The 14650-nt window shown below is 41.7% G+C and overlaps 1 protein-coding gene across 1 annotated transcript in view; it reads right to left on the reverse strand.

The window, feature by feature from the left end:
* Positions 1-262: 262 nt before the first annotated feature.
* LOC131431464 (protein takeout) overlaps positions 263-14650 on the reverse strand; it is a 25353-nt gene continuing 10965 nt past the window's right edge. The window contains exons 2-6 of the mRNA XM_058597192.1: positions 1522-1602; positions 1206-1446; positions 932-1065; positions 716-865; positions 263-657 (exon numbers count right to left, since the gene is read on the reverse strand). Coding sequence (XP_058453175.1) covers positions 509-657; positions 716-865; positions 932-1065; positions 1206-1446; positions 1522-1594 — 747 coding nt within the window. The 5' untranslated portion in view covers positions 1595-1602 and the 3' untranslated portion in view covers positions 263-508. The remainder of the gene's footprint in view (positions 658-715; positions 866-931; positions 1066-1205; positions 1447-1521; positions 1603-14650) is intronic.

Below are 14650 nucleotides of genomic sequence, written 5' to 3' on the forward strand. Positions count from 1 at the left end.
CCATTCTAACAACAACGGGGCAAAATGTTCTACACTCAAACTGAGTTATTCCAAAACTTGCAGTAAAATTGATTCATTTTTATCCAGTTCATATGTGGTTGCATATCAAAGATGCAAGGATGGATTATTGAACACTAAAAAAATACCGAACGGTATTGTAAAGTCCATTGGCGTAAGTGGAGCGGAAATACAATGGTTGACCGAGTGTTTCCGATGCTTTCTATTTCTTAAGAAAATTTTTTGATACTTTCAATCAATCAACTTGATCTTGAAATTTACATTTTATTAGGAAATAGACAATTTTAACAATTATATACAATTTTCGAACGAAAAAGTGACCCAACTTCTTCTCACTTGTCGCACATCCGACTATCAATAGGTCATATATGAACGATTTTAGAAAAAAAAATTCTCCTTTTCGTATCGTTTAATGTTCGCTCTCTTGCTCTCTATATCCAACCAAACCTAGATTCCTCATTAGCTTCATTGACGTTTACCAGCTCTAATCCTAGGGAAACAACACTTCCTCAGGGAATCTTTCCAGAATTTTGTTTCCCGTTGTTTTGAATATCCTTTGAAGCGCTTTCTCAATCAGCGGTATCAACTCGTGGCTCAGCAGGGAAAAGTTCTGGTTGATTGTTTCATTTATGATTTCACCTGGAATTTTTTTTTCAAATAATTAAATGTGCAGTTGACTTATAATAGGCGATCGTACCTAGAACTCGATCTCCCCCGAACAGATTTTCCAGTTTGATTTTTCCATCTCCAACTTTAATTTTAATGTCCAGCTTGGCCAGCGATAAGTGGTTTTTACCGTTTATTACTTTACGATCCCCTTTGATTCGCACGTTTCCAACTCCCTGGGCTGGAATTGAAATTAGATGTGAATTTTCGAAACAAGACCTGCGATCTTTATCATAAGTAAACATACTAAAGTTTCCTGTAAATCTTCCGGCACCTTTCACCGGAAGCAGCAAGATTCGTCCGTCCACGACGTATCGTCCTTCGACATACAAATGCGGTAGCTCCAATTCGAAACTGTAGATTTTACCATATTCGAGAACGCTAAAAGATTAAAAAAAAAACATTTTTAATATCACTGCCACAAATCAAATTTCACGAAAGGTGAAAATTCTGCTCAGAACATCTAAACTAATGAACAAACTTCCGCCCTCAACGTAAACCGGAAAGCATTCGTTATTCACTTTAGTCTCTTCAGGCGGAAATTGCCCGGCCCGTAGGCTTTGATGTCCTTCGCGGTGATGCTGATGCCCTGCCCGGGGACACTCTCGGCCACTATCAGATCGCCGAGGTTGATCGGTTCGATGGCCGGAATGTCCAGCTCCGGAATGCCACGGGCCAGGTACGGCCGGAGCGTTTCGATCGACTGTTTCATACACTCGGTCAGCTTGGGGTCATCCTTGTGGCAAACGTGCAGGTACTCGGCTGCAAAAGGGACGAAATGTGACACCCTTAAATGAGGCTGAGGTTAAACATGAGACGGTTTTTGAGTTTGCTTACGCAGGTCCAACGATTTCACGCTGTTCACGGATAACAGTATCACTAGCGCCCACGACAGTTGATAGGCTCGCATTTTGGTATCTGGAAGAGGAATGAAGACAGCACTGCTTGGGTGAAATCAATTTGTACCACGGCTATGGTTAAAGTTTTATGACAACATACAAATTTAACTATGCTTAACCGATATGCCTATGTTGGTGCTCCATAAAACGGTGGCACCGTGCAATGTAAGTTTTTGATATACTCGACGCTCTTGTTATCCGGTTTTAGTTTATTTGATTTCGATTCTCACGCGACGAGATCATTTTGACGACCGAGGAGTAATTTGACGACCTTCGGAAGGGGTCAAATGGATGGAAAATTTCTAGAATAAGCGTAACGTTCTAAAATGAGAAATGACTAGAATAAAATATCAAAATGTCATTCTCAAAAGTACTACTTCAATAATCTGCACACATCCTATACAGGTATAGCAAATTTAATCTCTACTTTACTGTTACAATTTCACAGAACCTGACAGTATTTTAGTTAGGACTTCATCATTCATATATGTGTAGAATGTTCGCCGATTTGGTGCGTAAAATATCGGATTTGCTAGTCCACTGCTCACCTTAATTGAGTATTCAACATTCAAAGCACATTTCAGATTGAGAAATGTAGTGAACGTTGTTTGTGTAAAAACAAATTATGACACATGTCAGATACATACTAGCTAAACACATTAGTGTAGACCTTCGATTTATTTTTACAGATGTTGCGCATCGGGTATGCTCAAGAATTCCGATTGATATTCTCTTATAATATCCCGATCATCAAGCCCTAGCAAGTTTTTAACAAAAACCTGTCAAATCAAGTGCAGATATGAGTATGGTTTCGTCCGTAGTTAAAATATCAAAATTTTCTAACAAGTATCAAAAAGAGAAGTAGCTTAGATACGATATGTTGATCGGGATCAGTTTAGCAGTTCAAAGTCGCCGTGTCCCACTATATTTTTGTTCAGATCATCACTTTTGGCTTAGAAAAGAAGTCAGCTAAACGGAAAACAACAACCATTAAAACATGCACCTAGTGGTGTAATAGTGCCTTTCTCATTCACATTTCACGAGAAATTGATCCAAGTTTCATATTGGACATTTTGTTTCCGGAACCGGAACCAGGGAGATTGTCCAAGTTGCAGTAAGCCTTTGGCTTACAATTTCGAATAATTTTATAATCTGTTTCGAAAATTTCGTTCTATTTTCACTGCCCTGCCTTTACTTCAGCACCGCATTCAACAAAAATCACACACCGGTAACATACATTCGTACCTGCGCCGTGATTCTGTTTCCTTTAAAACGGTTGAAAACTCGGACTTATGTGTGCTCGGTGCCGATGCATTCGTTTGTGTTTTAAAAATCGAGCATCGGTGTTGGTTTTCTTTTCCTTTATCGCGTGTATGAAATCGAACACCACACACAGCGTGCTTCATTCGTAGAGGCGGTGTTGTGTTTTCTTCATCCGTACCACCACATGTACATACCGGTGCACTTGTGGTTTGACATTCTGGACACTCATAATCTTAAAATGAAAGCCAGATCCGGAGAGTTATGTACTTTGAAGCAATTTGGTGTGATGCTTGACGACAAACTCAGCTTCAGCAAGCACGTTGAATACGCCTGCAAGCGCGCATCAATAGCGATCGCGGCGCTCTCACGATTGATGGCCAATAGCTCGCCTGTGCGTTCCAGTAATCGTAGGTTACTGGCAGGAGTGGCAGTTTTGATCCTCAGGTACGGCAGCCCGGTATGGGCGTCGGCACTTAATGTGGAACGCAACGCACATATGCTGGAGAGTATGCATAGACTGATGTGTCTTCGCATGATCAGTGCATACCGCACTGTATCGAGGGATGCGGCCTGCGTGGTTGCAAGTATGATGCCTATCGGTCTGATAGTGAAGGAAGACGCGGAGTGCTACAGCATGCGAGGAGACAGGAACGCCCGTAGGGCCTCCAAAGCCGCTTCTCTACGCAGATGGCAACAAGAGTGAGACAGCTCAACCAAGGGTAGGTGGACACATCGGCTCATACCTAGGGTCTCGAGTTGGTTAAATAGACCTCACGGAGAAGTGAACTTCGGCCTGACGCAATTCCTTACAGGCCACGGGTGCTTCAAATGGTACCTCCACAGGTTCGGCCACGCGACATCCCCTGTATGTCCAGACGAGATCGAGACGACAGAACACGTCTTGTTCGTATGTTCCCGTTTCGCGGCTCAAAGGAGTGAGCTACTGGAGGCATGCGGCATTGACACCACACCGGAGAACCTGATCCAGAGAATGTGCCACTGCGTAGAGAACTGGAACGCAGTGTCGACCGCGGCATCCCAAATTGCACCGGGGAGCTCTTCGTCGGAGTAGTCTAGATCCATCGTCGGGGACTAGACGAGTAGTACGTAAAACTGTTAGGATCGTCGGGGCGCCAGTGAACCGGAAGCTATCCTCCAACCGGAATCACTGGATCGACCCAGGCGTCCTCTCGGTCGGGCGTTGGCGGGTATCGAAAGCGTCGGTTTCGGGAGAGCCCCCTTCGTCGGGGAACTCTCCGTCGGCGGGGGCTAGTCGAGTAGTCGCCACAACACCGATTCGAGTCTTCAAGGCACCAGCGAACCGGAAGCCATGCTCCAACCGGAATCGCGGGACCGACCTCGGCACTCCATCGGGTGTCCCGTGTGGTGTAAGGGACTCGATGTCGGGAGAATCTCCTTCGCCGGGGAACTCTCCGTCGGAGTAGTCTAAATCCTTTGTCGGGGACCGGACAACCGGAATCATTGGATCGACTTAGACATCCTTTCGGTCGGGTCGTAGACGCGTACCGTAAACGTCAGTTCGGGAGGACTTCGCTCATCGGGGAACCCTTCGTCGGTGTAGACTAGATCTTTTGGCGGAGACTAGTCGAGTAGTTTCGCGACGTAGCATCAGTTTTGGGTCGTCGAGGCGCCAGTGAACCGGAAGTTACCCTCCAACCGGCATCACTGGACCGACCTCGTCATCCAACTGGTCGATCCCTCGAGAGCAGGATGCTGATCCCCATTCTGCATAAATCTAGGGAGGGCACCAATAGCCTTCCACCCCGTAGTAATACCTAGCGGTGGTGCCGGGGAGGTAGGGTTGGAGATCCAAGGTGTTTTAGTGGGTAGGTCCAATCAACAGTTGGGTAGTCCTGTGGAGAGTCCCACACTCCGTGCGTAAATGCATTTCACAAAACACAGACATTTTGTGACTCCCTACTTTGACTGGGAGTACCGGAAGGGCGATACAAGATTCTAGATAGCTACCTTGAGAACAGGGTATTTCTCTACGAGACCTAGCAAGGCTTACGCAGCACTCCTATCAAGGCCGGAGTACCAAAGAGATCCCATCCTGGGCCCGCTCCTGTGGAATAAAATACGATTACGTGCTGAGGTTGAGGGTTTGCGGTAGCAGTTTACGGAAAACCCATCGAAGAGGTCGAGCTGAGTGTATCACACTCGATCAGCATGGTGGAGGACTGACTGCGTAGCAGGAAATTGCAACTAGTGCATCATAAAACGGAGATGATGGAGGCAAACAACCGAAAATCACTCCAGTAAACGCAGGAGTGACCGATTCGATCATCAGGTACGGCAGTCCTGTATGGGCGTCGCCACACCGTGTGGAACGCAACGCATAATTACTAGAGAGCATACATAGACTGATGTGTCTTCGCGTGATCAGTTCGTATCTGGGGATGCAACCTGCGTAGTTGCGAGCATGATGCCTTCTGGACTGCTCATCAAGGAGGACGCGGAGTGCTATGACGTGCGGAGGTTCAGGAACGCTCGTAGGACTGTCAACGCCCTACGCGAGTGGCGAAAAAAATACTACAGTTCAATCAAGGACAGGTGGACACATCGGCTCATTTCAATAGTCTTCGGATGGATTAACAGACCCCACGGAGAAGTAAACTTCGGCCTGACGCAGTTCCTCACAGGCCACGGGGGTTTCAGGTGGCACCTGCACAGGTTCGGCAACGCGGCATTTCCTGCTTGTCATGGCTACCCAAAACGAGTGGTCTACTGGATATATGTGGCAGAGAAATTACACCGAGAGATCCTAGTACAGAGGATGTGCCACAGTGAAGAGAACTGAAACGCAGTGTTGACCGCAACGTTCCAAACCGTGAGCATCTTTCCGCGGAATTGGAGCGCAGAACAACAGGCAGCCGCAACGCTGGTCGATAACCCAGGAGGGATCAACAAATAAACGTCGGCTCGGGAGTTTTTACGTCGTCGATGAACTCTCCGTCGGTGTAGTCTAAAACCTTCATAAGGGATTAGACGAGTAGATTGCGACGTAGCCTCGGTATGGATCATCGGGCGGCAGAACCGGAAGCCATCCTCCAACCGAAATCACTGGACCGACCCGAGTGTCTTACCGATCGATTCGTTCATGGGTATCGGAAGTGACGGTTACGGGAGAACTTCCATCGTCGGGGAATTCTTCGCCGGTGCAGGTGAGATCCTTCGTCGGGGACTAGCCGAGTAGTTCGTGACGTAGACCAGACTTGAGTCGTCGAGCCGCGCCAGCGAACCGGAAATCATGCTCCAACCGGAATCGCCGGACCGACCTCGACATCCTTCTGTGGCTCAAAGTCGAGAGCTAAATGGTCCAAAATGACGGACGGAATGATGCAGATGTCTATGTCGATGCATAAGACCGGTAGTTTCGAGGAAGTAGGGTTGGAGATCCAAGGTGTTTTAGTGGGTATTTGAAAAAAAAAACATTGCAAAAAACAGACATTTTGTGTACTTGACGAACTGAGTCGAATGGCATGTTTATCCTAAATTTGCCTCTAAATTTCTCCTATTTGAAAGTAATGTCAGTTGCTGGTCAAACAAACCGACCGAGTCAAAAACTCCGAAATGGGACTCAGTGCTGACTTAACCGAATTTCAAAATCAAAGGCTCCAATGCTCTATATACTGCTGCTGAACTCCATCCAAATCCTACTTCCGGTTCCGGAACTACGTGATGATTAGTGTTCAAAATTGAATGAAACCATCATTTAGAGTGGCTTTGAAAAAAAAAACGAAAAGAATTCTTCTAAATTTGATTATTCATAACTGTTTCAATTTGTAGGTTATGAATGACACATTGCCTGAAACTGAATTACCGGTAGCGACACCAGCCAATGAAAATGCAACCAAGAAAAGGATCGATCGAAGCGCCATTTCCATATCATTGTCGGTGTTATCGGATTTATGTTATCAGATTTACATTGAATGAGTAAAAATTTACAAGTCAATCGTGTGATTCAAGCTGAAAATTTAAAATTAGTTCGCAGCAAACCCATCCGAGAGGGTTTAATTTTATTGATTTTGATGTGGTACACATCTTTATTTTCTATATAGGGGTGCAAATCAGAAACTCAAGGAAAAATACACGTAGAAATGTGGTCGGGTTTAAGCACTTACAGCTCAGTCAATTATATACCGATTACTAATATTATGTCACCATTTGAATGGAAATATTTCTAAGTTTTGAGTTGAATGTATCAAACAGTGTTGGGGATTGCTGAAAATTTGACAGAAGCTGCTCGATTTTTATGTATATTGAATACAACATTTTCAATCCGGTAGAAGATGCAACAAGAATTCGAGTCTCTCAATGCATGAACCGCGAGAGAATTTTTCTACATTTCATCGCTCCACTTTATACTATGAGTATTTCATGGCCCTTATAAAAAATTTCAGTCGGATAATGATCGCCGCTGTGTGGAATTTACCAAGAGAGAATCGTAAGTTGACAATTATCGCAGAAAATCGAATCGATGATTCAACTTGATGAATCTCATACTAGGTTGCAATATTTCAAAACCCTTGTGTGGAGCATTCACATACATTTTCATAGATACAACTTATACAAAGATTATGTGCACATAGTTAGAATAAGCGGCAATAGTAAAATGATTCTATCGCAATTATCCACTGCCCATACAGAATCGGATCGCGAAACGAGAATAAGTGACCGTTTGTTGCTTCAGAGAGAATCCCCACAGCAGCGTGCTAACCGTTGATTGTCAGTAATGTCATCGAGAGAAATTCGCTCTCGCACTGGTGTCTATTCTATGTTAAATGTACCATGTCGGTTTTTTTGTTGTTGCGATGATTTTCGTTTCTCTTTGATGACACTGATTCAATCGTGGAAGAGTTGAGAGTGAGCGTTCTTTGATACGATAAATGCCATCCTTGGTATCAAGCCACGTATTTTGAATTTTATATCATTGAAATGTTGATTAATAGATAACAGTGTCCTATTTTGTCTGCCAAAAATCTCCGGCATATCGGATTTCCCTGCCATAGACGACGGTTTTGAAGGAGTAAGCGATATATCAACGGGAAAGCATCGCTCTGATTGGTCAATCGATGCAAAAGCGAAGCTGTTGGAAGCACGCGAATCAATAAATAGAAGCAAAATTATAGCTAACATTTCACAAAATGGCTACTACACTATCCTGAGTCCGGATAGTTCAACGAATGTTGCCAGATCAGGGACCTGCTCCATCATCGACCTGTTTATCACCAATCGTGCTGAGAACATCTCTCATCCTGTCATTATTGAAGATCTCAGTTCCGACCACTTTTGGAAATTGTCTAAACTTCTTAAAAACAAGCCGAAACCGATACCACCTCTTCGTCTGGATGACTGTTTGCTCGTAACACCGGTTAAAAAAGCTACTGCTTTAGGTCAACATATTGTTAGTTCCCACCGTCTCGGCCAAGACATGGTCAATCCTCATGAAACTACTATTTTAGCCACTGTCGAAACTGTTGATATCATGCCTTCTATATTTGCTGCTAATCACAGAATCACAGAAGAAGAAATGAAAAAATCCATCAGAAGGTAAAAAAATATGAAAGCTCCGGGTGCTAACTCTATTTTCTACATAGAGCTCAAACACCTTAGCGTTAGATTTTTTCAACATCTTGCATCTATTTTCAATCAATTTTTGGTCCTTAGCTACTCTCCCTCTAGTTAGAAAGTATCCAAAGTGATCCCAATAAAAAAGCCTGGAAAGAATCCCACCTGTCCGAAGAGCTATCGTCCGATCAGTTTCAGTCTGGGCTTGAATTCTGATCTTGAATCTGTATTCTGGGCTCAAATTTTAGACCTGAATCTTAGATCTGGATTCCTGGGAATTTTGAACCTGGGTTCTGGATCAGGATTCTAAACCTGGATTCTGGGACTGAACCAGAATTTTAAACTTGGACCTGAGGTATAGACTTGAACTCTGAACCACGATTCTCGACCTGGATTCTGGACTTGAATCCTGAGCTTGAAATCTGGGCCTATATTTTGTACCTGCCATTCTGAGCTCGAGTTCTGATCTTGAACCGGTATTCTGGACCTGAATCTTAGACCGGAATTCTGGACTTGAATCTTAGACCCGAGTTCTGTACCTGAATTCTGAGCCTGGATTGTGGATCTGGATTCTGAGCCTGGATTTTAAGCTTGAGCCTAAATTCTGGGCCTACATTCTGCACTTGAATTTTTGACCTGGATTTTTGAACTTAGTTATGGATCTGGATTTTGGATCAAGAATTCTTGACTTGAGTTCTGATCTTAAATCTGTATTCTGGGCCTGAAATTTAGACCTGAACTCTAAGCTTAGTTCTTAGATCCGAGTTCTGATCCTGAATTCTGAACCTGGATTCTACATCTGGATTCTGAATCTGAATCAGGATTTTAAATTTAAGCCTGGGGTATAGACTTGAATTATGGACATGAATTCTGAAAGTAAATTCTCGATCTGGATTTTGGGGCTAGATTCTGATCTTAGGTTCTGAATCTAGACCGAGATTCTGGACCTTGAACTTGACCGACTGAAATGATGAGTTTATGGTGCACCTTTAGCCCTACTTATTTAGATACTACTCTTACAGGAAAAGCAAGCACGCGTCATGAGTTTTTCTCTTCATTTCTCATTAATTCCAGAAATTCTAGAAAACTTCAGCATTCAGTTACTTGATGTTATCCCGAACTACAGTACTATGTATAATGAATTGGCGAACCTATTTCCGGCATGGAGGAAAACTGATTATGATGTTATTACGATGAGTACAAGAAAGTATATTCACGATCAAAAACTTATCACTCTTTCACAGGGCTAATATTGAGAAGGAGCCTCATAGTAAAGTAAGACGTATTCACGTCAAAATCAAGCTTTTTTTTTCGAAAATATGTTACTGAATTTTGAAAATATATATAATTTTCAAGGTTCACGCACTTTAAAAAGGTGTCACTGTTAATTTTTATGTATAATTTGCATGTTTAAGACTATCACTTCGGATGATATCAAATTTTTATTTCTTACCCCCATATACACTGAAATCTCGTTTTACGCGAGAAATATGTATCGCGTAAAAAAATATACCGCACAACTTCGGAAATTCGCATAACATCGGAAATCCGCTTAAAAAAAACCTCAAAACTAAAGAAAACATTTTGTTTGATGCCAAATATCTTGGAAATGCATGAAACGTCCAGATCTGGTGTAGTTCAACAAATTTTTTTTGTAAAAATCGTCTTTAGAGAATTTGAGACTGCGTAACTTCGGAAATCCGCGTAGAAAAAAAACGCAAAATGGAAGTAAGTTTCTACTATTTAACAAAAGATGGCTCCACCAGTAAGTTTCAGGCGGAAATCTTGTAAACCAGGACATCTTCTACCGAGGTCGTCAATTTTATGCGGGAAGCACTACTTCTGCATTTTTTAACATGAAGAAAAGTGCGACTGAGACCTACCGTTTGCTTCTAGAAACTAACGGGCATGAGGATTGGTGCCAGACGAAAGAAGAACTTACTCCAAGAATTAGACGTGACACTCCGGTACCGTTTGTTGGAGTTTGCAGACACCAATAACACTTTTCCTGAAGATTTGTGTTTAGAAGAGGTCGTTCTACTATTCACCAGTTGGTTCGAGTCAATAACACTCTCTCAAAAAATAAAGCTGTTTAGAAGACATCTGGCATGATTTTGTTAGACGTTGAAAAAGCGTTTGACAATGTCTGGAACGATGGCCTAATTCATAAAATGCATCTTCTCAACTTCCCAACCTATCTAGCCAAATAGTAAAAAACTATCTGTCAAACAGTCTTTGTTGACAACTTATCATCAGATAAATTTCATGTTCCCGCTGGTGTTCCTTAAGGTAGTATCCTTGGCCCAATATTATTCAATATTTTCACGTCAGATATTCCGGGTGATGGCGTACTCTCACTGTTTGCCGATGACACCTCCGTCATCTACAAAGACCGCGTAATTCGTTCATTAGTAAACAAAATGCATAGAGTAATAGATGTACTGGTGGATTATTTCAGTTGCAGTTGGAAAATATGCATCAATGGAACTAAAACTCAAGCTGTCATATTTCCCCACTCTAAATCTCCCCGACTTTTCCCACCTGGGAATAACAAAATTTAAACAAATGGCTCTGAAATAGATTGGTTGAATGAGGCAGCTTATCTAGGACTGACCATGGATAGCAAGTTTCTCTTTAGGTCACATGTTGACAAAATAGTGTTAAAATGCAACATTTTATTGAGATCTCTCTACCCCTTGATTAACAGAAAATCTAAATTATCAACTGAAAACAAACTAGCTGTTTATAGGCAAATAGTTTATCCAGTCATTGAGTATGCAGTTCCAGGTTGGAAAAATTGCGCAAAATGTCGTAAAAATAAGCTCCAAGTCGTTCAAAACAAATTTAAAAAAAATGATTCTTAATCTACCTCCATGGACTAGAACTTCTTATATACATACAATCGCTGAACAAGAAACAATCGAGCAGAAATTTGAAAACACACACAATAAATTCAAAACTAAATGTTCAACTTCTGAACATGCCAGTATTAGAGCGCTTTACAGCCAGAGTTAGGTTAGGTTAGTTTGGGTTAAGTAGATAAAAATATACAATTTCAAGGTTATAATTCCAAACATGGAATAAAAGTCACCAACAATTTAGGACTGAGACAATAAGAAATAAAAAATCAAATCATAGACTAAGCAGATAATACCATAGATGTAAAGTTATAAAACTGTATCACTAAAATATTGTAGCCACTGTATATAAATGTTGACAAAGAAATAAATGGATAATAAATAAAATAAGATAACGTTACAGTCCTACGCGTAGTATGCTAGAGATTGGTTGTTGCTAGACAGCAAGACAAATTGTGCCATAAAACGATTTGAAGCTTTAATTGGTATGCTCTGATCTTGTGTCACGCAAACTCGGATGAAATTCCATGTTATGTCGTTTCGTCTGAGAAATAGACAACTACCCAGGGTAAATTTTGAGTGCTTAAGATTAATTTCTAGTTTATATAAGATGAACGCGATTGATAATGAGAAAAAGTTTATCGCTACAACCGAAATCGCAGAATGATAGAGAAACTTAACGCTATAAAAATAGCTGCTTGCATACAAAACTTCAATACAAGCTTGGCGAAGAGAAGCTTAAATATCGGAATCCGTTTCGCAAGCATGTACAAACGTATAATTGCATATTAATTGGGCTATTGATGTAATTTCGTCGGCTACAAAATAAATGCAAATCAGACAAACAATGTTCGGCGTTGGTTCCTAATTCAGATCAATCTAAGCAGACTCTCGTGCAATTGCGGATTCAAAAGTGTGACGATTGATTGAACTGTTTGATTGTAGATCATTAGAAATTTTGGTTGCCTTGTTCCACATCAATGGTTCGAACAAGCCCATGGGACTGATCCTTGTAGTTATTTCAATAGTGGTGTGTCATCTTACGTTGTCTACAGCAATGCAAATAGGAGAAGCAGAATACTGGTGAGATCGTTCCTTGGAGATATTACACACTTTCCCTATTTACAATGTCTTTTTATATTACTCGTTACTAAAAATCGGGCTAAACTAAACTCCATCGATTATTCTGGGAACGTTTGATCTTTTTTTCTTCGGGTTAAACACTAAGTTTAAAACACGCGCGTGAAAGATTGTAACCGTGCAGATATTTCGTGCGAACATGTCTAACTAAGACTAAGTTTAGACTGCGAGGAGAACCATTTGGTATTTTATTATTTTAGTTAGGGAGTAGATATCGATACGACTTCGTATCGCGTAAGGCGTTGTTGTTCGATTGATGATTATCGAGTGATATCTTGCCAGTATTCCGGTTGTCTTTTGAAAAAAAAATTCCAGAAAAAAAATCTTCATGTATCGTCATTATTTTACCTAAAAACAAAAATTTTAAACAATAAAAAAAGAACGGATAAAATTTATCTGTTCAGCTATCTCCGAGAAGATTTTTACAGTAATTGCACTGCAATTCTAGATGAGAAAGACAAAATACGAATCATTTTAAGCCTAGAGAGTAAAGAAACCTGTTATTGATTTGCGAAGTAATAGATGACTTCGAAATGTATCCCAACAACAGCGCTTAGTTTTTCTACAAATCGTCACAACATTCAGGATGTGGCGCACTTATCTGCTTCAATAGACGATCGTCATGAATGCACTAATCGTCACAAAATGGCATGGCATTGAAGTTCCCAATTGGAAACCCTTGACACTGTGGCAAGCACACACCGGTATAGTTACACCGGTTGGCCAATTTTAGCTGACCGCAAGCCTCGTCTCGTGACAATAGTCGACGTTCGGCGATAATGAAATAAACACACAAACCGCAGAAGCAGAAGAAAAAAAAATTCGTTGGCCTACCGGCTCTGCCGGGCGCTACTTAATTTTTGCGAAACTTTTACTTTCGCAAGTTCCTGTGCACGGCGAGAACGGCGACCTCTCGACGAAAAGACATTTGTGTTTTTATAGGTTTGACTAGCTTTGACGAGCGCAGCTAGGCATAACAAAAACTACAGAAATATCGTGGATCTTAGGTTAGGTGAAAAAAAAACACACACAAGTGTTTCAGGGGGCCATGCCATGTGGGCAGAACAGCTCCAATCACTCAGCCGCTAATGCATGGATACGGGGTGCATCGGGGATGGAAGTTTAATGCACCCCGATATGGTAAACCTTGAATAAATGTGGCTCGCACTGGAAAATCGATGCCGTGTTCGCAGAGTAAACAGTAAGCCCCATAGACGATCAGGTCGCGTCGGTCAGAAACATTCCGCTGACATTTGAAGGCACTACGAACTTGATCTGAGAGCAAAAATGTTCTGATGCTAGATTCTGGTTCTAAGCCAGAGCCTCGCAGCAGCAATAGAAACCAGTTCACGAGACCTGAAATGGCAATAGAAGATGTAACTGGAGCACGCGGAGCGCTGCTTGCTAGCTAGCGGCCTTCACAGATGAGATGAATTATGGGATTCTGGAAGTAGTTTTGCCTGAAGCAGATCGACATTTAGGTGGATTTTTTTTTCTGGCGAATTTATTCGGGTTTTAATCGGCATAACCACTAATTCGGAAGGTCAAAGGATAAAACCAGTTTCTGCCACCGGTTTTTTTTAATGAAAATAGAATTTTAAATATTCGTTGGAGGTGTACCGTTACACGCGAGAATGGAAATTCACTAGAACAAGTTGTTTCAGTAGCAATCACAATAAAAAAATCAAAAACACTGCGACTAAACGCCTGCGACCATCTCAATCTCAGTTCAACCAACGTATAATTTTGCCTACTGGGCGACTTGACGTCCTCCATTCGGATGTTCCACCGTGTAGAGGTAGTAATTAAAATTAGAATCTTAATTTTATTTTTGGTCTTACGCCTTGATATGGAAGGAATTATTTTTGGCTTTGATAGTTCAAATGCCAGTATCGGAATAAAAAACCTTTCGATATGATTTTACATCTGCCAAAAATTGGAGAGTTGGCAGCTCAACGCATAGGGCACTGGTCTTTACAGTCCAGTTGTCATATGTTCGAGCCCCGACCCAGAAGGATTCTTAGTGTCAGCACCTATGAATCGTCTGCTAAGTCCGCTGAAACAGGTTAAAAGGTCAAATTCCACAAATGGAATGAAATACCAAGACTTTGTTTGTATCTTCAATAATTTAGTAACGTTCAATTAACCAAAATTTCAAAGTACTGCTGTCCATTAACACATGCCTTTGGATTTGATGCTATTTTCAAGTTAGAC

This window comes from Malaya genurostris, chromosome 2 (genome assembly GCF_030247185.1).
Source record: "Malaya genurostris strain Urasoe2022 chromosome 2, Malgen_1.1, whole genome shotgun sequence".
In the NCBI taxonomy this organism is placed as follows: Eukaryota; Metazoa; Arthropoda; class Insecta; order Diptera; family Culicidae; genus Malaya; species Malaya genurostris.